This window comes from Hypomesus nipponensis, chromosome 6 (assembly GCF_054491055.1).
Source record: "Hypomesus nipponensis isolate SF chromosome 6, ASM5449105v1, whole genome shotgun sequence".
NCBI lineage: Eukaryota > Metazoa > Chordata > Actinopteri > Osmeriformes > Osmeridae > Hypomesus > Hypomesus nipponensis.
Window position 1 is genome coordinate 19,737,151 of NC_140366.1, and position 25,543 is coordinate 19,762,693.

The 25,543-nt window shown below is 49.2% G+C and overlaps 2 protein-coding genes across 2 annotated transcripts; one reads left to right on the top strand and one right to left on the bottom strand.

Annotated features, from left to right (window-relative positions):
- The first annotated feature begins 1,038 nt into the window (after window positions 1–1,038).
- On the top strand, window positions 1,039–14,068 carry gtf3c2 (general transcription factor IIIC, polypeptide 2, beta). Its single transcript, XM_084700300.1, has 19 exons — window positions 1,039–1,180; window positions 1,499–1,726; window positions 1,777–2,062; window positions 2,634–2,940; window positions 4,097–4,185; window positions 4,458–4,535; window positions 4,749–4,847; window positions 4,983–5,210; window positions 6,277–6,388; window positions 6,467–6,572; window positions 7,489–7,520; window positions 7,627–7,756; window positions 7,853–7,997; window positions 8,225–8,386; window positions 9,550–9,637; window positions 9,732–9,857; window positions 10,472–10,687; window positions 11,845–11,952; window positions 12,942–14,068. The coding sequence occupies exons 1-19, from the start codon at window positions 1,039–1,041 to the stop codon at window positions 13,149–13,151; spliced, it is 2,892 nt and encodes a 963-aa protein (XP_084556426.1). The 3' UTR covers window positions 13,152–14,068.
- Window positions 14,069–17,166: 3,098 nt separating this feature from the next.
- Window positions 17,167–24,696, bottom strand: slc30a2 (solute carrier family 30 member 2). Its single transcript, XM_084699922.1, has 8 exons — window positions 24,614–24,696; window positions 20,429–20,637; window positions 19,654–19,800; window positions 19,214–19,367; window positions 18,863–19,082; window positions 18,485–18,590; window positions 17,732–17,866; window positions 17,167–17,312 (listed from the first exon to the last, which is right to left on the bottom strand). Exons 1-8 carry the CDS (start codon window positions 24,694–24,696, stop codon window positions 17,167–17,169), a joined length of 1,200 nt encoding a protein of 399 aa, XP_084556048.1.
- Window positions 24,697–25,543: the final 847 nt, after the last annotated feature.

Consider the following 25,543-nt stretch of genomic DNA (forward strand, 5'->3'; position numbering starts at 1 on the left):
CTTTCATGTTTGACACAGCACCCCTCCTGGCCGAAATAGATATACCCCTTACACGCGGATGCAGTACTCACTTTCTGACGAGAGGGGACGGCAGCGGCTTTCATCATTTTCTTTAGTCACGTTACATTATGGCGGTTTTCAGCCGTGGCAACATTCGCATGTAGTCATATGAAATAATATTGCGGAAGGGATATTGTTTTGACTGTCGGGTGTTATATGGACATTTAAACGATTGTAATCCAGCGGGTAAGTGTCTGCTCGGTTATTAGAGGTATGTAAATCAATGCAATGGAAACATTGAAATGCATGGGCTGGGATTCGATACCGCGTTGGACAGGAACGCTAGCTGACTTTTTCTTAGAACGAGGTCCATAACCGTTTGCCACCGGAGACCAAGGCAGGGAGGGTGATATTTCCTATATATCTAACGTATTGTAACACGGTGTCCTTCATTTGAAGTCGTTCATTTATATGTTTTATTAAGATAAAATTACTGTTGGAAGCTAAATACCACAGTGAAACTCCACTTGTCTTGCTAGCTAACAGCTAGCAGTTAGCTAGCATGATACTAGTGCTAAAGCAATGACCAAGCTTTACTTCGAACCTGCTTTGACAGCTTGTCAATGGGCGCAAACCGGAGTTAGCTACTCTGGGCACTATTGGCTCCCAGTGGAAATGATCATTTCACCAGCAAATGTATTAGTTTAATTTCGGTGAATAGCAGGACTTTTATCCAGCAGTACATCCGTCAGTTATCTATACACACAAAGTATAACTGTCTGACTGCACATTCTTAAGTTTGCTAGACCCAAGACGGGCAACGAGTGATAAAATGTCGTTGACGGGATAACCAAAGGGGTACAGGTGTATTTGAACCCACGACCTCTCCATCTCCAGTCTAAAGCGTTAACCACTGAACTACAGCTACCCCTCAATGATAGAGCAACCTGTCCGTTTATGTATCAGGCTTCTCCGTAGGCAAGTCCTGCCAATGTTGTCCAGTAACCGCCGTGACTAGTGAGAGCGCAGTTCGTATCGATGGCAGAAGAGGGGCAAAAGTTGGCCGAACAGGGCAACAACATCGTGGAAGTGCCACGGAATGCGGAGGAGACGATTGACGGCGTCACGCAGAATGCTGCCTCTCGGTTCACCGGTGAAGAGGCAAACGACACCGAGAAGAGTAAGTTCACGTGGGGATTGAATCCCGGTTTCCTGAGAACTGAGGTTATGCATGTACCTTGAGACCAAGACAGGATTGAGATTTAAGGAGGACTTTTAGTCTATCAACTTTGCGATTTACATTGTTATACATTTCACTTAGTTTGAAGACGCTTTTATTCAAAGCGACATACAATTAATGCCTATAGAAAGTGTCTTTGTCTGTATGTGGTGGTAAACTTCCATGCTGGAGAACACCTAGGGGGAACAGTAAAGATGAAGATGCACTAGGACCAGCAGACACAACTGAGAGTGACTCCCTTGTTCTGTTGTGTCTCAGGTCCGGCCCAGGTGATGACCCCCACCTCTGCAGGACGCCAGCGGAGGAGGCCTCTAAAGTTCCAGGTCTCAGACCCAGAGTCCACCACAGTCACCCTGGGGCCTGCCAGAAAGAGCTCCCAGCCAAAGACCCCAAGAAGGACTACTGCCAAAAAGTGTCATGAGGAAGACTTGAGTAAGAAAGCTCCTGCGAAGAGGAAGGCCAGCAAGATGGACGCAGGCGTCAACGGTGAAGCTGAGGATGAGGGGGAGGAGGAGGACGAGGAGGAAATTCCTAAGAAACGCAAGAGAAAGGCTTGTGCAAGATATACTCCTGCAAAAAAAAAACTCCAGTGAAGAAGCCTCTTGCGAGCCAGAAGAAGACCTCCCAGGACCAGGAAGCAGCAGCCGCAGAAGAAGAGGAACTAGCGAGGAAGAAACCTCAGAGGAAGAGGAAGCCGGTGGGCGCTGGGCAGGACGTCCTCCCGACCGACTCGGCCCCTGCGTTTCAGGAGGGCCGGCGGGAAACCCCGGAGCAGCCTGAGGTCACGCCTGGAGGCCGGCCCCGGAGAGGAGCAGCTAGAGCGTACGTAGCAGCTAGCGGCTAGGACCATGCTAACAGCTGGGACCATGCTAACAGCTAGGACCATGCTAACAGCTGGGACCATGCTAACAGCTGGGACCATGCTAACAGCTAGGACCATGCTAACAGCTGGGACCATGCTAACAGCTAGGACCATGCTAACAGCTGGGACCATGCTAACAGCTGGGACCATGCTAACAGCTGGGACCATGCTAACAGCTGGGACCATGCTAACAGCTGGGACCATGCTAACAGCTGGGACCATGCTAACAGCTGGGATCATGCTAACAGCTGGGACCATGATAACAGCTAGGACCATGCTAACAGCTAGAACCATGCTAACAGCTGGGACCATGCTAACAGCTAGAACCATGCTAACAGCTGGGTCCTGTGGCATTTTTAGCAGTTAACAGATAGGTCCTGCGGCATTTTTAGCAGCTAACAGCTAGGTCCTATGGCATTGCAAGCTGCTGACAGATAGGTCCTATGACCATGCTGGCGGCTAGAGTTTAAGACCATGCAATAAAAAACTAAAATCATGTTTGATAACACGGTTTTGTTTGCTGCCCTACAGAGCGTTAAAGTACCTTCACAACTTGGCCAAAGAGGTCTTGAGTGAAACCAGTTCAGATGATAGCCCTGCCCCCAGCCCTGCCCCCAGCCCTGGCCCCAGGCAGAGCCCCCGGCAGGCAGCTCAGTGCGGCCGGGGGAGGAAGAAAGGAACCCCATCCTCGGATCGCGACAGCACTGTGGAGGATGAAGACTTTGTCCCGGCGGGTATGGATGAGGAAGAAGAGGAGGAGAGTGAGGACGAAGGAGTACCAGAACCAATGGAACCCAGATCCAAAAACCCAGCGCTTAAAAACTCAACCAAGACACAGGTGAGTTCCCCTCCAAGTTACCTCACAGTATTGTGTCTTTTGCCTTACAATAATATGTTCATTTAGCAATGGCTTTTATCCAGAGCAATGTGCACAGGGTGACCTGCAGTCAAATGCGCTAACCACTGAGCAATATCCTGTTCCATCCTCATAGCTATTTTGTGGAACAAAGGGAGTCAGGTGGCTGAGCAGTTAGGCAATCGGGCTACTACTCAGAAGGTTGCCAGTTCAATTCCTGGTCATGCCAAAAGTGATATTGTCTCCCTGGGCAAGGCAATTCACCCTACTTGCCTCGGGGGAATGTCCCTGTACTTACTTTAAGTCACTCTGGATAAGAGTGTCTGCTAAATTAAAAATTAAATGTGGAAGTATGGATTAGTGCCCGTGGACACATGTAGCAGATGCTTTTGTCCAAAGCAAGCTCCCCAAGGATCCACATAAACAGCACGTCCTTCCCACATGATCGAAAATCCAACACACCTCGGTAACTGAAACACAGAGGTGGCTTTGTACCGAAGGCGTCAATAGCCTTCTTTCATCTACTGCTGTTAGTGTCTTATAGAGGTGTACCAACATTTTTACAATATGCATCGTAGAGTTATGGCAATATTTTTACAATATGACGTCCGTTTGATCCTATTGGTTGAGCTACCAGCGCGCGACCTACTCTGCACCTGCGTCATGCATGCATTCACAGGAATCGCCTGAACTGAGTTAACTAAATTGTATGTACAACAAAGAAAAATATTGAAAATGTTTTGGAAAATAAATCTGTTAATTGAATTGGTTTAATTAAAACTGTTTTTCAAAATATCGTGATACGTATTGTATCGTACACCCAGTATCGTGATACGTATTGTATCGTACACCCAGTATCGTGATACGTATCGAATTGTGAGCTAAGTGTGTCGTTACACCCCTACTGTCTTTCCTACCAAAGCAAATTCCTTGTCTGTGCAAACTTTCATGGTGAATAAAACCCATTCTAAAACCCATTCTGATTATCTTGCTGAAGAAGTCCCTTCATGAACATCCTGCTGTTTGTGTTTTATCTTGCTGAAGAAGTCCCTTCATGAACATCCTGCTGTTTGTGTTTTATCTTGCTGAAGAAGTCCCTTCATGAACATCCTGCTGTTTGTGTTTTATCTTGCTGAAGTCCATTCAGTTACAAGGTAAGGCTTCCAACGGACTACCCAACTGTCTGATGAAGGCTGTGTGGGACGCCAACAAGGCCACCAAGAACTAGTGAGTACCAAAACACCTGGCCCCTTCCTGTGCCCCCACCCCCCCTTCCTGTGCCCCCACCCCCCCTTCCTGTGCCCCCACCCCCCCTTCCTGTGCCCCCACCCCCCCTTCCTGTGCCCCTATCCCCCTGCCAGTTGAAGTAAGGATGAAGTACTGCTGTTAGGCCAGTAGGGGGCAATGTGAAACCAGCCACACATTTACATTTAGTCATTTAGCCGACGCTCTTATCCAGAGCGACTTGCAGTAAGTCCACACTCGCTGCTGTTTTGCAGTCGTGATCAGCACTCGTCTTCCTGGGTGTTCCCTGAGTGGATTCCTACTGAGAAGGACTGGCCCATCCTTACAGAAAGGTAAACATCACTTGAAGTAAGCTGTTACTTTCCTGCTCTAACAAGGAATCGTTTTGGAATCCTGTCCTGTCGTTCAGTGGTTGTGTCTGTTAGTGTCCTGGTGGGGCCGCTATGACAACAACCGCTTGGACTAAAGTGTGTGTGTGTGGTGTATTCTTGTTCCAGGAAGTAACTAAAGTAAAGTGTGTGTTAACTAAGGCGTGTGTGTGTCAGGGAGTGTGAGAGGTACCTTCCCAGACAGCTGCAGTCTCCAGCCTTCAGGGTTTCCAGAGAGGGCATCAAAGAGGACGCTCCTCTTCGCAGTCTCAACAGGTCTCACTCTCACATTCATACTATGATAAGAACATTGATATCTATAGCAATGTACAGGGGTGGATTTGAACCTCCAACCTTTTGTTCCTAAGTGAAATATCCTCTCCTGCCCCCACCTCCCCCTCCTGCACCCAGGTTTGAGAGTCTACCTCCCCACCCAGAGCGCTGGGACATGCTGTTCTACGCGGGGGGTCCAGTCTGGGCCCTGGACTGGTGTCCCACCCCAGACGGAGCGCGTGCCCGCCAGTACGCTGCCCTCTACTGCCATGGAGACCAGGACGAGCAGCACCACTTCAGCCAGACACACACCCAGCCCAGCCTCATCCAGCTCTGGGACCTGGGCTGCCTGGACTACAACACCCGGTACACACACATTAAATATACCGGCTGTATACTGAAGATATAAATACATAGTTACATACATACAAATACATATTTATCTCTAAGATCTGGACTGCAACACCCCTCCCTCTCTCCCCCCTCCCTCTCCCCCCCCTCCCCCTCCCCCTCCCTCTCTCCCCCTCACTCTCCCCCCTCCCACTCCCCCCCTCCCTCGACCCCCCCTCCCTCTCCCCCCTCCCTCCCCCTCCCTCTCCCCCCTCCCTCCCCCTCCCTCTCCCCCCCTCCCTCTCCCCCCCTCCCTCTCCCCCCCTCCCTCTCTCCCCCCTCCCTCTCCCCCCCTCCCTCCCCCTCCCTCTCCCCCCCTCCCTCTCCCCCCCCTCCCTCTCTCCCCCCTCCCTCTCCCCCCCCTCCCTCTCCCCCCCTCCCTCTCCCTCCCTCTCCCCCCTCCCTCCCCCTCCCTCTCCCCCCCCTCCCTCTCCCCCCTCCCCCTCCCCCCTCCCTCTCTCCCCCCCTCACTCTCCCCCCTCCCACTCCCCCCCTCCCTCTCCCCCCCTCCCTCTCCCCCCCTCCCTCTCCCCCCTCCCTCTCCCCCCCCTCCCTCCCCCTCCCTCCCTCCCCCTCCCTCTCCCCCCTCCATCCCCCTCCCTCTCCCCCCTCCATCCCCCTCCCTCTCCCCCCCTCCCTCTCCCCCCTCCCTCTCTCCCCCCTCCCCCTCCCTCCCCCTCCCTCTCCCCCCCTCCCTCTCCCCCCCTCCCTCTCCCCCCCTCCCTCTCTCCCCCCTCCCTCTCCCCCCCTCCCTCTCCCCCCCCTCCCTCTCCCTCCCTCTCCCCCCCCCCCTCCCTCCCCCTCCCTCTCCCCCCCTCCCTCTCCCCCCCTCCCCCTCCCCCCTCCCTCTCTCCCCCCCTCACTCTCCCCCCCTCCCACTCCCCCCCTCCCACTCCCCCCCTCCCTCTCCCCCCTCCCTCTCCCCCCTCCCTCTCCCCCCCTCCCTCCCCCTCCCTCCCTCTCCCCCCCTCCATCCCCCTCCCTCTCCCCCCCTCCATCCCCCTCCCTCTCCCCCCCCTCCCTCTCCCCCCTCCCTCCCCAGCCCCTCCTCTCCACCAGGGCTGGCCTACGGCCTGGCTCAGGAGAAGGGCTGTGTGTCGTGCCTCAAGTGGTGCCCTGCGGGGGCCTGGGAGCTGCCCAGCACAGCCAGGAAGGTAACATCCACACACACCCCCACACCCCCACACCCCCACACACGTTAGTCCTGCCCCAGCTGAGTGTCTCCCCTCCAGGCTCTCCTGCTGCCCAGGCTGGGCCTGCTGGCTGCTGCCTCTTCCAGCGGACTCATCTCCATCTACAGCCTGCCTCACCCCAGCGCCCTCAGACTCTCCTCCACAGGTAGGAGTGTGTGTGTGGCTGTACTAGACTCTCTACCTGTGGAGATTTCTGAGGGGGGGGTGTCCAGTTGGATAATTATAAACCTCTTGTGTTGAGAGTGAGTGAGTGAGTGTGAGCCTGTTAAACATGAATAAGAGAAAGGAAAGGAGGGAGATGGGGAGGGGGTGGCTGGTGGTGGTGGTGGTGTGGTCAGGGGATGATGTATGGCGTAGTTCCCCCAGACAGAGCCTGTAATTGAAGTGACAGAGAAGACACACAGCCATCCTGCTGTCTCCAGTCTGGAGTCTGGAGCCTGGCTCCCTCCCTCCCTCCCTCACCCTGGAGCCTGGCTCCCTCCCTCCCTCACCCTGGAGCCTGGCTCCCTCCCTCCCTCACCCTGGAGCTTGTCCCTCCCTCCCCCACCCTGGAGCCTGGCTCCCTCCCTCACCCTGGAGCCTGTCCCTCCCTCCCTCCCTCACCCTGGAGCCTGTCTCCCTCTCTCCCTCACCCTGGAGCCTGTCTCCCTCTCTCCCTCACCCTGGAGCCTGTCCCTCCCTCCCTCCCTCCCTCACCCTGGAGCCTGTCCCTCCCTCCCTCCCTCACCCTGGAGCCTGTCTCCCTCTCTCCCTCACACTGGAGCCTGGCTCCCTCCCTCCCTCACCCTGGAGCCTGTCCCTCCCTCCCTCACCCTGGAGCCTGGCTCCCTCCCTCCCTCACCCTGGAGCCTGTCCCTCCCTCCCTCACCCTGGAGCCTGGCTCCCTCCGTCCCTCACCCTGGAGCCTGGCTCCCCATCTTGACTTCAGGGAAGTGTGTGTGTTTGCTGATATAAGGTGATATAGGTTAGCCCTAAACCCTGTCTTCAGTAATAAGGACTTTGAATCGTCCAATCAATATGGATCAAGAGTTAATAAACATGTTTTATATCTGCTACTGCAGGAGACCCAAGCCAAGCACCACTGATATGCCAGGTAGGCAAATAGCTTTTCTACCCCCTCCCCCCTCAATATCTCTCATTTTCTCTCTCCCCCACCTCCCGCGCTCTCCCTCACGCTGTGTGTGTGTGTGTGTGTCCAGGCCAAGGCTGTGATCACCTTGAGGCTGGGTTCGGTCAAGGCCAGTCATGAGGACAGGAGTGGTCAGGTTCTGTCTCTGGACTGGCTTCCTGTTGCTCCGTACGACCGGATAGCAGCTGGCTTCTATGACGGTACCAGACCTCAAACACACCACCACAACGCCACACACACACCACAACATATTGGGGTTGGTTCTTCCTGTTGGTGACTTCCTGGTCGTGTCGCAGGCATGGTGGGGGTGTGGGACCTGTCCAGCAGGTCGGTGCTTCTGAGAGTGAAATCACCTGACTGCTCCCTCACCCTGCTGCCCTGCCACGCCTTCCTCGCCCACGACAACGCCATCCGGGCCCTCAGCTTCTGCCCTGCCTCCAGGTAACGGGGGATCTGTGTCTCTTTCTCTCTAACTACATGTGACAAATGAAATGACCGCCCTCCTCGCCCTCCTCGCCCTCCTCCAGTGTCTCCTCCAGCACACCTCTCCTTTCATCCCCCACTCCTCTCCTCTATTCCCCCTCTCCTATCCCCTCCTCTTCTTGTCTGTCATTTTGTATTTGACTCTTCAATCTTGCATGTCTTTTCTGACCCCTCCCTCCCTCCAGTGGTCTGCTGGTGACAGCGGGGGATGACAGGATGGTGAAGACCTGGGACCTGAAGATGACCTCTGAACCCATCAGCTGTCTGAAGCGCTTTCTGTCCACTGAAGTGTCATGGCCGCTGCTCTGGCCGGGAGTCTTTCTGGCCCAGGAGAACGCCTACGCCACGTTAGTCCTCCTCCTCTCCTCTTCCCCTCCACACTCCTCCTCTCCCCTCCTCTTCCCCTCCACAATGCTCCTCTCCTCTTCCCCTCCACACTCCTCTCCTCTTCCCCCTCCACACTCCTCCTCTCCTCTCCTCTTCCCCTCCACACTCCTCCTCTCCTCTCCGCTTCCCCTCCACACTCCTCCTCTCCTCTCCTCTTCCCCTCCACACTCCTCCTCTCCTCTTCCCCTCCACACTCCTCCTCTCCCCTCCTCTCCTCTTCCCCTCCACACTCCTCCTCTCCTCTTCCCCTCCACACTCCTCCTCTCCTCTTCCCCTCCACACTCCTCCTCTCCCCTCCTCTCCTCTTCCCCTCCACACTCCTCCTCTCCCCTCCTCTCCTCTTCCCCTCCACACTCCTCCTCTCCTCTCCCCTCCTCTCCTCTTCCCCTCCAGACTCCTCCTCTCCCCTCCTCTCCTCTTCCCCTCCACACTCCTCCTCTCCTCTTCCCCTCCACACTCCTCCTCTCCTCTTCCCCTCCACACTCCTCCTCTCCTCTCCCCTCCTCTCCTCTTCCCCTCCAGACTCCTCCTCTCCCCTCCTCTCCTCTTCCCCTCCACACTCCTCCTCTCCTCTTCCCCTCCACACTCCTCCTCTCCTCTTCCCCTCCAGACTCCTCCTCTCCCCTCCTCTCCTCTTCCCCTCCACACTCCTCCTCTCCTCTTCCCCTCCACACTCCTCCTCTCCTCTTCCCCTCCACACTCCTCCTCTCCCCTCCTCTCCTCTTCCCCTCCACACTCCTCCTCTCCCCTCCTCTCCTCTTCCCCTCCACACTCCTCCTCTCCTCTTCCCCTCCACACTCCTCCTCTCCTCTTCCCCTCCACACTCCTCCTCTCCCCTCCTCTCCTCTTCCCCTCCACACTCCTCCTCTCCTCTCCCCTCCTCTCCTCTTCCCCTCCAGACTCCTCCTCTCCCCTCCTCTTCCCCTCCACACTCCTCCTCTCCTCTTCCCCTCCACACTCCTCCTCTCCTCTTCCCCTCCACACTCCTCCTCTCCCCTCCTCTCCTCTTCCCCTCCACACTCCTCCTCTCCCCTCCTCTCCTCTTCCCCTCCACACTCCTCCTCTCCCCTCCTCTCCTCTTCCCCTCCACACTCCGTTCTCAGTGTTTCTCCTGTTCTCTCAGGTATGGGAATCACGGTCTGAACTACTTTGATGGGAGCTACATGGGCTGGAAGCCCCTGTTCTTGATCCCTCGAATAGGGACCTTGTGGGTGAGTCTGGGGTCTACACTAGAACATGAGGAGCTTTCGTTGTCTACCCGCTAGTCTATTTTGCTTTTGATTGGTCTGTGTCTCTGTCCGTCAGAGCATATCCATGTCTGATTGGCTGAACACCTTGGTGACGGCGGATGCGTGTGGAGAGGTGATCATGTCCGCCATGCCTAGGCTGGACACCACAGTCTACATCAAACGCACTGTCGACAGACGATACGTACGTTGGCCAGCCTCTCTCTGCTCTCTTCCTCTCTCTGCTCTCCTCCTCCTCTCTCCTCCTCATCCTCCTCTCTGCTCTCCTCATCTTCCTCTCTGCTCTCCTCTTCTCTCTGCTCTCCTCCTCTCTCTGCTCTCCTCCTCCTCTCTCCTCCTCATCCTCCTCTCTGCTCTCCTCATCCTCCTCTCTGCTCTCTTCCTCTCTCTGCTCTCCTCCTCCTCTCTCCTCCTCATCCTCCTCTCTGCTCTCCTCATCTTCCTCTCTGCTCTCCTCTTCTCTCTGCTCTCTTCCTCTCTCTGCTCTCCTCCTCCTCTCTCCTCCTCATCCTCCTCTCTCTGCTCTCCTCATCCTCCTCTCTGCTCTCCTCCTCCTCTCTCCTCCTCATCCTCCTCTCTCTGCTCTCCTCCTCTCTCCTCTCCCATGCCATACATTTCGTCTTTTCTCTTTTTTGAACTGATTATGCTTATCTCTCTTCTCCCCCTCTCTTCTCCCCGCTCTCCTCTCCCCCTCTCTTCTCCCCCCTCTCTTCTCCCCCCTCTCTTCTCCCCCCTCTCTTCTCCCCCCTCTCTTCTCCCCCCTCTCCTCTCCCCCTCTTCTCTCTTCTCTCCTGCCAGCCGGTTTACTTTACAGACATGGTGCTGCTAGACAATCTGCCCTCCAGGGGAGAGGAGGAGCAGGAGGGGAAAGAGAGAGGAGAGGAGGAGGGGAAGGAGGGAGAAGAGGAGGAGGGGAAGGAAGGAGGAGAGGATAACAATGGTCTGCTTTATAAACCTGCAACGTTCAGAGAAACCGCCCAGATCTACTACCTCCACTACAGCGACCTGGACATGGTGGGCTGGAGCCAAGTTGTAACATCTATCGCTATTGAAGACATCACCATAACATGCATCATTATAACATGCATCACCGTAACATGCATCACCGTAACATGCATCACCATAACATGCATCACCATAACATGCATCATTATAACATGCATCACCGTAACATGCATCACCGTAAAATGCATCACCGTAACATGCATCACCATAACATGCATCACCGTAACATGCATCACCATAACATGCATCACCATAACATGCATCACCATAACATGCATCACCGTAACATGCATCACCGTAACATGCATCACCGTAACATGCATCACCGTAACGTACATCACCCTAACATGCACCACCATAACATGCATCACTATAACATGCATTACCGTAACATGCATCACCACAACATGCATCACTATAACATGCATCACCATAACATGCATCACTATAACATGCATCACCATAACATGCATCACCATAACATGCATCACCATAACATGCATCACCGTAACATGCATCACCATAACATGCATCACCATAACATGCATCACCATAACATGCATCACCATAACATACATCACCATAACATGCATCACTATAACATGCATCACCGTAACATGCATCACCATAACATGCATCACCATAACATGCATCACCGTAACATGCATCACCGTAACATGCATCACCGTAAAGTACATCACCCTAACATGCACCACCATAACATGCATCACTATAACATGCATTACCGTAACATGCATCACCACAACATGCATCACTATAACATGCATCACCATAACATGCATCACTATAACATGCATCACTATAACATGCATCACCATAACATGCATCACCATAACATGCATCACCATAACATGCATCACTATAACATGCATCACCGTAACATGCATCACTATAACATGCATCACCGTAACATGCATCATTATAACATGCACCTCTATAACATGCACCACTGTTTCCATGACAAGTCTGCAGTGGTTTCCATTTCCCAGCGTTGGGGCTTGATTCCCCCAAGGGTTCTCCTTCTGTTCCCTAGCTTTCCGCTTCACCAACCTTCACACACACATACCATAATGTGTACAGCCTGCCAATGTGTCCGCATGTGTGTTTGTCCGTGTGTGTATCTAATTCATGTCTCCTGTGTTCAGCGGTCGTTACACAACTTCCAGAAGCGCAGCCTGTGGAAGCGCATGCAGGTGACAGAGCTGAAGAGACCCCTGGACCTGGACCTGCTCACCCTGGGAGCCCTGCACAAGGTACACACACACACACACACACACACACACACACACGCACGGTACACACACACACGCACGGTACACACACACACACGGTACACACACAGCTGTTGTCTCTGGGCTTCTCCTCAGGAACTCCCCCAGACCCCTGTAACAACAGATCTGATCATGAGTGTGCTCATATGGAGCTGTTGACAGGAACACACACACACACACACACATTAGGGGTGACCCCCCAGCCCCAGGGGCAGAGAGAGTACAGGGGAGGGGAGGCAGAAACGGGAGGTGGCAGAGAAAGGGTGTCCAAGCCTCCCTGATGGCCATAAAGACAGACAGGAATTAATGAAGTGTAAAATTAGGAAAATGTCACCCAGGGTCTTAATAGGAGGAATGATGGAGGGATAAGAGAGGAGAGGAGGCTGAGAGAGAGATGTCCCTAGAGAGGAGGGAGGGAGGGAGGGAGGGAGGGAGGGAGGGAGGGAGGGAGGGAGGGAGGGAGGGAGGGAGGGAGGGAGGGAGGGAGGGAGGGAGGGAGGGAGGGAGGGAGGGAGGGAGGGAGGGAGGGAGACATGTCCTTGGATAGGAAAGAGGGGGAGGGAGGAGAAGAGAGAAAGACATGAGGTGTACAGTTAAAAAGAGAGAGAAAGAGCAGTGTCATTAAGGAGGGATGGAGACAGGAGAGGAGCTGCATCGTGATAGGCTGGACGGTGAGCAGCTGACATGTCTGATGTCATCTTGACATGGATCTATCACCCAGGGCAGTGTAGAACCCAGATACATCTGGCTGTGAGGGGAGAGATCAGTGAGTGTGTCCAGGCAGAAAAAGGGGGAGGAGGTAGGTCATTGATCTGAGTTAAGACTGGTGCTGGTAAACGAAAAGACTATCTATCTGTCTATCTAGTTTAGCGTTGAGCACTCACCTGACCAAGGAGGGTTACGGATAACAAATGGCCAACACTGCATTAAAGAATGAACCCCCTTTCTTCCTCCCCTCCCCCCTCCTTCAGATCCGTTTCAACCCCAACCTGACTGCTCAGACCTGGATCCTGTCTGGCGGCCAGGCCGGCCTGGTCCGGGCCCACTGTCTGGGGGTCATGACCAGCCCCCACGTCAACAAGGTGGTCAAGGAGAGCCAGAACCAGTTCCGCACCATGTTCTCCCCGGACCCCTCGGAGAGCCCTGCCGACATGGTCCGCCACTTCACAGAACCGCTCTAGAACCTTCCCAAGATGTCCCGGAACATTCAGATATACTCTAGAATCTTCCTGAGATTTTCTAGAATACTCTAAAATAAACAAATACCTGGGCCTTTCTGGAACTTCTATCCTCAGTACAACTTTAGAACTCTGGTAGGTGTTCCAGAACTCTTCACCTACAAAGTTCCGTGAGAGATACACAGGGACTGCCTTCCTGTGGACTTTGAGGGTTCAGCTGCAACACAAGATGAAAGAGTTTAGTTACGTTAAATATAAAGGGTCAAATTATTTTTATCTAAATATGTATCACCCTGGTAGTGTTGTTTTTATCATTTGCAATGTCTTTTTTAATCAATAACTTAAAAGAAATGCTGCATTGCTGATATGTTGTAAACAGTTTTGTCTTTTTTTATCTTCTCCTATTTAACCATGTAGGAAGTTTGTATCTCAGGTTGTTATGGTAACAAGAAGCTTTTTTTAGAGAATCTGGCTTGTTCACAGAGGTAATAGAAACAGAGCACTTTAGACACGTTCTCATCGTCCTGCTGTTTGTTTTCTACTTCTTTACTCCCACTGAGCAATTCTGCATCAGGAATAAAATCATATTTGGTCAATGTGCGCCTCGGAGGATTGTGTGAGCGTATCATTAGTCTTGGGACTTCAGCCTGTGCTGCTGACATATTTCCTGGTTTACAAGAAGTCATTAGCTGAGCTTGGTTCTGATTGGAGAACTGCCTGGGAGATGATTTTGTTGCAGAAGTTAAATGACCAACTGTTTTCTTTCCCTCCTCTGACTCCGTATGATCATCAATCTTGTGATTTTCTTACTAGTCTTTAACCACAAAGACAGGAATCCTAGGTTGTAAAATATTTAAAGAAAATGAACATCTGACCACCTGTGTTTATTTATTTTATAAAATAAATCTTGGCACATGTAATTTGTCTTTATATATTTATAAATGAAATATCAAACTGTTAATACAATATATGACAATTGACTGAATAAACAGAATCATCACGAAACATTTACACACAGGACTTCATACACAAATTGTATACAATAAAACAAATGTATTTACATTTTTACACAAAAATCATGCAGAGAAAATACAGATATCTGGCATATTTACAATCGTCACATATACAATTGTCACAGACAGGACGTAACAACATATTGAACACAGTCGAACAAATTAAGACATTTTAAATGTGTTTTATATGTATGTGATTCTTGTAGATGAATTGTATACACTCATACACATACAGCTTGCTTTAGATTCTTAGTTGTGTCTTTGGTTTGTTATTCCTCCCAACAACAGTGTTATAGATTAACACAGATCATGTAAATTACTGTATCACAAATTTCTGAATCAGAATTGCTTGCATAATTATAGTTATAGAGGTGGAATCGAACTTCTACTCATGATAAGTAGGCTATTCACAGTGTCCAAAATATCCCTTTCGAATCTCACAAGTTGTTTACATCCGAGGGAACACAATTGTTTTCCTACTAAATGTTATCACACTTCAATCCTTTTACACATACTTGCAAACTCAAAAATAAAAGTAGATATTCTTTCGATATAAAAATGTTTGAAATATAGCCTAGATTTTCAATTAGTTAACATTAACATCAAGTGATTCGTTCAACATCTCAGACAATCTAACTGGCAGTCTTCACATCACATAGTATAATGGCATTCATGCAAGGGTTTGGTTCAGGTCATTTTGACCATAAAGACACAATCATTTCTAGAATTTGTACAAAAAACGTAAATTCCAGTTATTATGGTCACTTTTTTTCTATTAGTATTCCACACTATGGTTCAGAGCTGGTTGCTACTGGATACTTCACAACAGGCAACAATTAACGAACAACAACAAAGGCAAGCAGTCTTAAAATGGTCTCAAGAGTCTCCTGCAAACAGGACTGATGATACAGTTCTCTGTACTGTATCCCACTGGGTCTACAATCTAAACATCTAGACTCTAGATGTTCCTGGATGTGTTTTTGTGGGGGCTGAAGGAAGGGGGAGGGGGTGTGTGAATGTCTGTGTGTGTGTCACCCTAGAATCTAGAGCGAGAAACAGGTGGATGTTCTAGAGCAGCCATTCCCAACCTGTGGGCAGCCCACTAGCGGTCCGCTGACCGAAACATTTACATGTAGTCATTTAGCAGATGCTCTTATCAAGAGCGACTTACAGTAAGTACAGGGACATTCTCCCCGAGGCAAGTAGGGTGAAGTGCCTTGCCCAAGGACACAACGTAATTTGGCTCGGCGGGGAATTGATCCTCCGGCAACCTTCTGATTACTAGCCCGACTCCCTAACCGCTCAGCCATCTGACTCCCAAAACGCCAATAGTTATGCTTGGCAAGTTGAAAAAAGACCAACTAACATTTCCACTTTAACTTCCATACGCCCACTTCAATCCACAATGCACGCATCACTTCCGCATATTGCATAAGCCTGGTCAACAACTTCCGGTAGCTGGCTTTTACGTAAGTTCTCTCACACAAAATGTCGGTTTTGACGAGGAGATCGGATTGTCTTCCCAAAATGACAATCAACGAAGTACATAAGATTCTATTCTAGTGCCAGCTATCTCTACCTATCTAGTATTTGAGCAGTAATGTTACTAGCTAGGCTAGCTAGCGAACAATTTTTAGCTAAATTTAATGTACTCAATTATCTGTCAGCTTGCTAGTCGTTAACGCTAATGCTCACATAAATAATTGGCCTGTCATATTTGTTTCCTATGGGTAATAAAACATTTCTTTCTCAGTTTAAAACTAAAATCTGCCACCTGGAAATGGGAGAGATCTCCGTGAGGGCAACTATCGGTGGATACAAAAAAGCGAGAAGCCTCACAATCTGAGTGTAGGGTTAATAAGAGAGCCAACAGTTAACAACCTGTTCTGGTTATTAAAAGTCATATTTCTAACTTCACCGGAAGTTTTAGACCTGACCTGGCCGTGGTAGTTACGCAGGTTACCTCTCTTTACAATGTGTGCTTACTGTGGCACTGATGGACACTTTGTCTTCTTTGATCGCTCAAATAATTTTGGCCGTGAAAGAAAACAGTTTGTCTTCCGTGGTATTGTTAAACGTGTGATACGCTCGAATTAAGTGAACGGATGTGTTGGGCGGCCAAAAAAATATTTGGAATAACATCGAGGACTCATATCAAGGGTCATTGACCGGCCAGCACAGTGAATCGCTCCATGTGATTGGCTACTGATCTTTCCTCAGAATTAGACAAGTGTTTCTCCAGAAGCTCTCCTTCAACCCGACACAATCCCCTCTCTCTGTCTTACTCTTTATCTCCGTTTCCCTCTCTCACCCAGACATAATCAATTCCCTCTCCACGTCTTTCTCTCCCTTTCCCTCACCCAGACACAATCCATTCACTCTCTCTTTTTCTCTTTCTCTACGGTTCTCTCTATCAAGCCCCTAACAATATAACTCATTTGGCAGGCTCTGTGCTGAAGTCAACACTAAATGCCTGCATCCGTCGGAATCAAAAGAGAAAACAAATTGCCTTCGGGAATCTTACGTCGATATCTGTGAATGTTTGAGGGAGTCAGCAGGTGAAGACTGCTGTCTCCCCTGGCGAGAAACGCCAAACCAAGAAACGGTTTAAAATCGTAAAACGTCCATGATGTTACAACAACTGGGCGGTCAGAGTTATCAGAAACACCATCAGAAACTCCAGAAACATCTGACCCTAATCTGACCAGCTAGCCTTCAAATGAGACAGAATGTTCGATAAGCAATTTGTTGTTAAATGTAACATTTTCTTAGGACATAGGGGTACATTGCGTACCTGTGTGAAAGGCGTGTAGCAGAGTTTGAGGAAATCTTTGGTATGATGATGCAGACACTGTGGTGGGTTTGGTTGGGTCCCAGTAAATCGGATGAGTCAGGGAGTCTCGTGTAGGTTGAGGACATGCAAGTACCACACACGGACTGAACTGTGCTGTTGTCTGTGTTGACTGAGCGATGGCGTGTGTGTGTGTGCTGTTTGGTGATGTGTGCTAGTCCAGGGGGTCCTGGCAGTGAGGGCAGTAGGCCATGTCTTCAGAGTAGTGCTCCACCTGGATGGTGGTGTTGGTGAAGCCAAACTTGGTCTGCAGGATCTCCGTGGCCTCCTTCAGAACGTTCTGCCCGTCAGCATTCTCCTCTGAGGAACAAAGAACAAAACCATGACGACCAGGAGGAAAACCATGACGACCAGGAGAACGGTTGTAGCAGCAGCTTGTTATGGAGGAAGTATGGAAGTTGATTCTTCTTCAGTGTTTACAGAGGTTTCATGTGTGTTTTTTATGTGTACTTTTTAAAGTAATTTCTGCTTTTATTGTGACAGGACGCAACAGGAAATTCACGGGAGAGATAGAAGGGAGGCAAGCAGGGACTGGTCCGGGCTGGATTCAAACCTGGAACCCTGTGGTAAGGCTTTAGCCTTCGTGGTACCGAGCAGGATGCCCTCAACGCTCTGACTTCTATGTGTGTTCTGTTGTGTACGTGTGTGTGTGTGTGTGGTGTGTGTGTGTGGTGTGTGTGTGTGCGTGTGTGTGTGGTGTGTGTGTGTTGTGTTCTCACCCACGGCCAGGTGTACAGACACGAGTGTCTGTCCCAGGGTCAGGGCCCACAGGTGCAGGCAGTGCAGGGCCTTCACAGCCTGCAGGGACAGCAGCACCTCCTTCACAGAGTTAAACTCTATCCCCTTAGGAGCTCCTGGTGCACAAGCAGGAACACACACACACAGGAACACACACAGGAACATACACACACAGGAACACACACACACAGGAACACACACAGGAACATACACACACAGGAACACACATACAGGAACACACACACAGGAACATACACACACAGGAACACACACACAGGAACACACACACACAGGAACACACACACACAGGAACACACACACAGGAACACACACACACAGGAACACACACACACAGGAACACACACACAGGAACACACAGGAACACACACACACAGGAACACACACACAGGAACACACAGGAACACACACACACAGGAACACACACACACAGGAACACACACACAGGAACACACAGGAACACACACACACAGGAACACACACACAGGAACACACAGGAACATACACACACAGGAACACACACACAGGAACACACACACAGGAACACACACACAGGAACACACACACACAACACATGTACAGAATCAGAATGTACACTAATAATGTCAGGATTCCATTTTTTTGAATCCTTACGCTAACCTAGTTTCCATCATAATAAGACATATTCTATATATAATCCCTGGTGTAACCCTAATCCTGGCCTGGTATCCTGGTACCTTCCATCAGGATGCGGAACACGTCCCTGAGGATGGTGAGGGTGGTGCAGAGGACGAACACAGAGAACAGGAAGGTGCAGATGGGGTCGGCCACCTTGTACTCTGGCTGCAACACCAGGGAGGGTTACACACCACACACACCACACACACCACACACACCACACACACCACACACACCACACACACCACACACCAGGGAGGGTTACACACCACACACACCACACACACACACACCAGGGAGGGTTAAGGAAAGCAAAGGGAATTAACCCTCCAACTTGAGACCTGCCCGTATCACACCAACATGTTCCCTTATAGCAACAACAGATAACTCTCTGTTACTCCTGTTTAACTGATTCATCATGTTGGCGTGTGACTGACCCGGAAGTAGATGATGGTGGCGGCAATCATGACCCCCACACTCTGCAGCAGGTCTCCCACCACGTGGATGAAGGCCGCGCGCACGCTAGTGTTGCCATGGCCACCCAGAAGGCTGTGGGTGTGGCCGTGGGCCACGGGGCTCCGCCCCCCCTCGTCTATCTGCTGGTAGCCCTCCCCATGGGTGTGCAGGCTGGTGGAGTGGTGCAGGATGTACGCCATGCTGGACACAGGAGGGGGGAAATTACTGCCTCACTGCCTTCCTTCCCCCTACCTCCTCCTCCAGACCCTCCCTCCCCCCCTTCCCGCCTCCTTCCCCCCTCCCTCCCCTCCCCTCCCCTCCCCTCCACTCACACAATGTTGACGATGACAGCACAGCCGGAGGTGATGAGCATCACGTGACCATCTATCTCGTAGTCGTCCCTGACGATCCTCTCAACAGCCAGGTAGACCAGCACCCCGGTCACCATCCAGATAGACAGCACTGACACCAGTGCTCCCAGGATCTCTACAGGGGCAGGGGCAGGGGGGGGGGGGGCAGATGCAGCAAGTTACAGCAGAACAGCCCTGTGTGACCTGTTCTCCCTGGCTGTCCTGGAGGACGGGGACAGGGCCTACCTGAGCGATGCCAGCCCAGGGTCATGGTCTTGGTGGGGGCCTACCTGAGCGATGCCAGCCCAGGGTCATGGTCTTGGTGGGGGCCTACCTGAGCGATGCCAGCCCAGGGTCATGGTCTTGGTGGGGGCCTACCTGAGCGATGCCAGCCCAGGGTCATGGTCTTGGTGGGGGCCTACCTGAGCGATGCCAGCCCAGGGTCATGGTCTTGGTGGGGGCCCTGGAGGAGACCCAGAGGGAGAAGAGGCTGACCAGCATGCTGCCCAGGTCTGTCAGCAGGTGGGCTGCGTCTGTCATGATGGCCAGGCTGTGGGCCAGGTAGCCCCCTGGAGGGGGAGACAGAGATAGCTCAGAGAGACCTGGGGGGGAGGGGGAGGGAGGGGAGATCGACATGTGAGGGGTAGGGGCAGGAGGAGGGAGGAGGGAGGAGGGGTAGGAGGGGTGGAACTACAAAAAGGAGGGACTCTCAAGTCTCGGACTCGTCCTTTAGGAAGTAGTGGTGAAAGTAAGAGAAGAAGGACGTCAGGGATTTAGAAAGTAGTGGTGAAAGTAAGAGGAGAAGGACGTCAGGGATTTAGGAAGTAGTGGTGAAAGTAAGAGGAGAAGGACGTCAGGGATTTAGGAAGTAGTGGTGAAAGTAAGAGGAGAAGGACGTCAGGGATTCTCCCTGCAGAGATAAAGGTTCAGGACAACTTGATCTTTTTTATCTGCTGTCTGACTAGAATTTATGACTTGCAGAGACATGGCAAGGAGCCTGTCATTATTATACTGAACATAAGGAAGGTTCTGTCATGCTCTGATCCCTTCTACGTCCTCTAAGGTGTGTGTCCTAATAAAGACAGCAGCCTGTGCTGTTACTGCTGACAGAGCCCTCCGCTCTCAGCTTGATGAAGTTCATCTTAGTGGTTAAGACTGCAGATCCCCCTGTGACCTGTCCCACACAGCTGTGCTCACCTATGACCTCTCCTATCATGAAGAAGAGGCAGATGACAGAGGCGATGTACAGCTTCCTCTTGGCCAGCGCCTTGTCCCGGCTCTCCTCACACACCGCCTTGTTGCCGTGACAATGAGCACCTACTGGACGCTTGAGCTCGATGGCCCCTCCCACATCCCTGTTCCCCAACGGCATGCTGGGATACTCCTCCTTAGGGTCTGAGAAGGCACTGGAGGAGGGGGAGAGGGGAGGGGGGAAGAGGGGGGAGGGGGGGTGGAAGGAAAGGGGAGGAGGGGAGGGGGAGAGAGGGGAGTGGATTTGATCAGTCATATTGACTTGGTGTTTCAAGGTGAATAATGACATTTAACATTTACGTTTAAATGACGATTTATTTAGCTTAGAAGCAGTAAGCCTTGTGGAACATAAAGCAAGGCTTGTATTTATATACATGCATCTCCTGAGAACCAGCATGTACCCTCTCCCATGAGACACACTAACACATACTATTAGAATCCAATCACTGAAGCAATTGCTGACTTGGTCCATCACACTCTGCTCTCTGTCTCTCTCTCTCTCTCTCTCTCTCTCTATCTCTCTCTATCTCTCTCTGTCTTTCTCTCTCTCTCTATCTCTCTCTCTCTCTTTCTGTGTTCATTGAGGAGGTTCTGTGTGATGTGACTAATGATCTGTGAGGAGGTAATTTGGGAGATAAGCGAGTGGTGTCCAGTCCTGGCTCTGTCTGGAGTCCCCAGGGTCTGCCTGGCTGAAAGGATGCTTCGGAGCGGAAAACAGCTTCTGTTTAATCCCACCTCCGGGAGGGCAGACACACACACCGCCTGGACGCAACCTGCCTGGACGTCCACCGTGTAGGCACACACACACACACACATCAACATACGACAACATACACACACAGACACAAACACACTGACACACACATAAGCGTGTACAAACATGCATACACACATACTGTCCACACACACAAACAGATTCACAGACACAAACACACGCACAAGCACGTAGACACACTCACACACACACACGCAGCCTTAAAAAGCCCTCACCCCCACACACACGTCCAGACACGTAGCAGAACCCGGGGACCTGACCTGGCTGTTCACTGCACTTCACTAACTGAGGTCTTGACTCACTAACTGAGTATCTGTAACCATCTGAGATTCCATATTAAAAAACAAGACAACAAATTATATGATTATAAACATGAAATCGAAAGTCTATAATGCAAAACTGTAAAACTGTGTTAATCAATGGATCCTGTTTTTGTCAAAGCCAGTGGTTTTGAGATTTGCAGAAAACTGAACAGCAAAAAGATTCTTTGTTGGGTTTCTTTATATCGTTGATTTTTTTTTTTGTGAAACCAGAATTTACATCCTGCTGAGGATTCCTAGATGACCTGAGGCAAGATTCATCAGAGCATGAAACTATGATATTAAAGTTTTCTCCCATCAAAGAATTGCACAACCGTTTATGGCGGAGACATGCAATCTGCTACGAGCAAACAAGGTTTTTGTTTCTGACCTTTTTTTCCTCTGGAAAAACATTTGGACTATCATGAACTCCCTATGTTTTATACAGAATCATCTGTATTTGTACGTAGACAATTGGACAATTTTGTATTCAATGATTATCCAGCATTGTCCCTTAGAGCCAATGCGGCGTGTTCACCATTAAAATTCACATGACCAAGAAAAACGTCAAGCTAGATGATGGAACGAGTTCTTGTTCAAAAGACCCCCGTCAGTTCCGCGCAGATAAGAGACGAGGTTAACGGTGATAGGGTGGGAACCGGAGTGTAATTCGATGGAGGGAAGGATCTTGACAGCAATCTGAAATGTGATGTGCTGGTGTAATTGCATGCGTGGCTCTTATGTAGAGGGCCGTTTCGAGGCCTTTGCAGATAAAACTGCTATAACACTCCCTTTCAATGTTGATTAATCGAAATCGTTTCCTGTTTCCTATGGGTTTAATAGGATTTTTCTTTTTTGCTGTAGCCTACTTTGTATAGGCATTTGCACCAGTCTGTATGTCGCTTTGGATAAAAGCTTCTGAATGAATAAAACGTCGTGTTTAAACCTCAGCCAACAACTCCCAAAAGTGCTCGCCTTGCAAAACTGTAACATTTGCTGCATTGAGCATCTTTAAGAGACGCGTCACCCACTCTCGTTAGGGAATAAATGGTGCGTGACGCACCCTTATCCAAATAGTCTAACCTGCCATATGCTCCCTTTCACACGCAAACCAACAAACACCACGTAGCCTAGCTAACCCGATGAACTCCCTCCTGATCTAAGCTACCGTTTTGGACAAAGTGGGTTCTAACGTCTTCGGTCATCAACTTCCTCAATGTGTTAGCATCGCACCGGCCTTATTGCATTAGTCTAGTATCCTGAGCTCGGTTTGTCCAGCCACACCCGGGACTGATGCTGGCACTCTTGAATAGCCCTACATGCAGCGATCTTATTAAAACCAGGCGCATCTTCTGCTCAGTTTGTCACTTTATCTCAATCTGAATTCGTTTGTAAATGTCAAAATAAGTTAACATTAAAATACAGTTTAAAAAATATATATAAATAGCCTTAACACGTTTAGTCTATCATTTAGCCTAGAGATTCTTTCATTGTTCACATTATTCTTATATAGGATAAATCATTGTTTATATAGGCATTTTATATGCTTTTTTAACCTACATTCCTTTCAACTGCAATGCACGTGAACCACCACTTTTGTGTCTCGAGCACATGCAGGATAAGTTACGGTGTTTAATCAGGTATCCAAACAGGAACTTTTCTCGCCCTATTAATGAAATTGGTCGACAGGCCTATTAATCTAACTTAAATCTAACTTTTGATCATATAATGAATAGGCCTTTGTGTTTGGCAAACCTACATTGTATTCATTTATCAGACGCTTTTATCCAAAGCAACAAACGAAAATCAGACGTGGATATTTTTCTACAGCCTATTCCGGTGGTCAGCGCCAACCAGGCACAGTGCAAAATACCCACATCTCCACCAGACACGGCGAACAAAAATAGGCCTTAAGCCTACACTCTAATAGACAGAGCAACAATAACATCTCAACTGCAATAATACTTAATACAATGCAGCAAGAATAGTGATATGGTGAATTGTGGTATTCTGAGTTTAACTTATTTGGGTATGATTCTTTACTGTCCTTATTGACGATGATGTATGGACCTGATAGACTGTGCTATCATGACTTACAGTCTGTCAAAACAACTAAACTAACATTTCTTACAAATGATAGAAAATAATGCAATTTATTAGCATATTGACATTTCCTATTTTAATATGTTCTTTAGAACTAAATAAACTTGAAAAGGCTTATTAGGCAATAGCCTACTTCGAATGATATCCCTTTTTTAAAACATTATTACTGGGATATTTTTATTTTAAACATAGACCATATAGTAGGCTATTTGAGATATAGATATTTTGAATCGGCCTAATTTCGAATGATTGATTGTTGCATTAAAGTTGTTGATTTGTCTTTTTAGTTCAATGAAGTTAAAAATAAATGTTGCTTAAATACACTGTTTTGTGTTATAGATTTCCTGAAACCCTGTTGCAAGACGGATGAAGCGTGCGTCGCATCCTTATGTCTTTGGCTATATGTGGTTAAGAGACATGATGATTTTAAGCAGCGTGCAGTGAACCCACCACAGGCCATTCGTCAACCACTGTCCAAAACGAACCGAGGCGTGGAAATGAATTTGTTCATTCACATAAAACACTTCGCATGTCGCCATCCTACTCAATGGCAGAGTGCGGATTGTAAGAAAGCTTCTGCGTGAACAGCACTGTTGCTATTGTTAGGTGCACTTGATGGGGTTTGTCCCCAAATATCCATATGCGTATCATTTTATAAGATACATTTTAATGTCGAATTATTCATAAATTGCGAGATAGCTATTGGTCACTTGAAAATACTGATGAAACTTAGTTTGCTAAATTTGTAACAAGTTAGCTTCTGTGGCCAAATGATCCCACGTTACTGTAGCCTGTTATATAATGGTAAATGACAAAATAATATGAAAGGCAAAAATCTGACAAAAAATGTCCGCGTTAAAGGCTATATTAACTCCACAATAAAAACAATGAGGCTATGGTGTGATTGCAGAGAAACAAGGACTGTATAAAAAATTAAAATGAATATACGCATACCTTTTCATTTTTAGAGAATACATTTTTGCGTTCTTCTCGTGTATAAGCTGCGATTTCTCCGAATTCACTGTGGTACTATCCATGTTTCTGAGTGGTGCTTTCAGTCTGTTATCTCTAGAGAGCCAAAAGCAATATCAAAACGCAGCGAATAGTTTGTGAAGAAAAAAAATGTATATATTTCAAAACACAGTTGCCTAGGCCATTCCGATAGTATTCACCAAAATAATAAATTCCCTCATCTCTAATAGCCAGTTTCGGTCAGGCGCGCGGAGAGATGTGGTTGCGACAATTGCCCGCCGTCACTGGCGAACTTGGCTTCTGGTCCGCGTGCTTTGCTTTGGTGCAGGTGTTATTCACAATGCATGGAGACAGTTCTTCCCTTTAGCGGAATCGACAGCTTGCATGGGCTGGAGAGAATTTGAGTTGAGATATTTCTACAAGGAATTCCTTGGCATATCGAGACGAACGAAAGGGCACATTTATAAATTTCTATTTTAAATTCAATTTAAATTCCAATTCAATGTATTTGATCAAGAGGGACAAATCTGGTCTTTTAAAAATGTAGTTGCATCCTCATCCCAAAGACCTCCAATCCGAAAACTGCACTGCAACATCACATAGGCCTAATTATACCTCTTCTTTAATATCTCAAATATAATTCTGTATTGTAACTTAATGTTTTTATCTAGCCTACACTATTATGAGTGTGAAAGAAAAGAAGAAGAAAATCTATGAAATAGTGGCTGTTGAAAAAAAAAAGAATCTTCCGCCTAGTCTATTTTGTTAACATTAATGATTGGTTAAACTGCATGCCTTTGATTTCTATGACATGAACGGAAGTTATGAAATCAAAATCACTAGAATTGCTTGCTTAAAACCCTATAGCCTTATAAAAACGTTAGATTATTGGAGTAGAAAGTATAGTTTCCA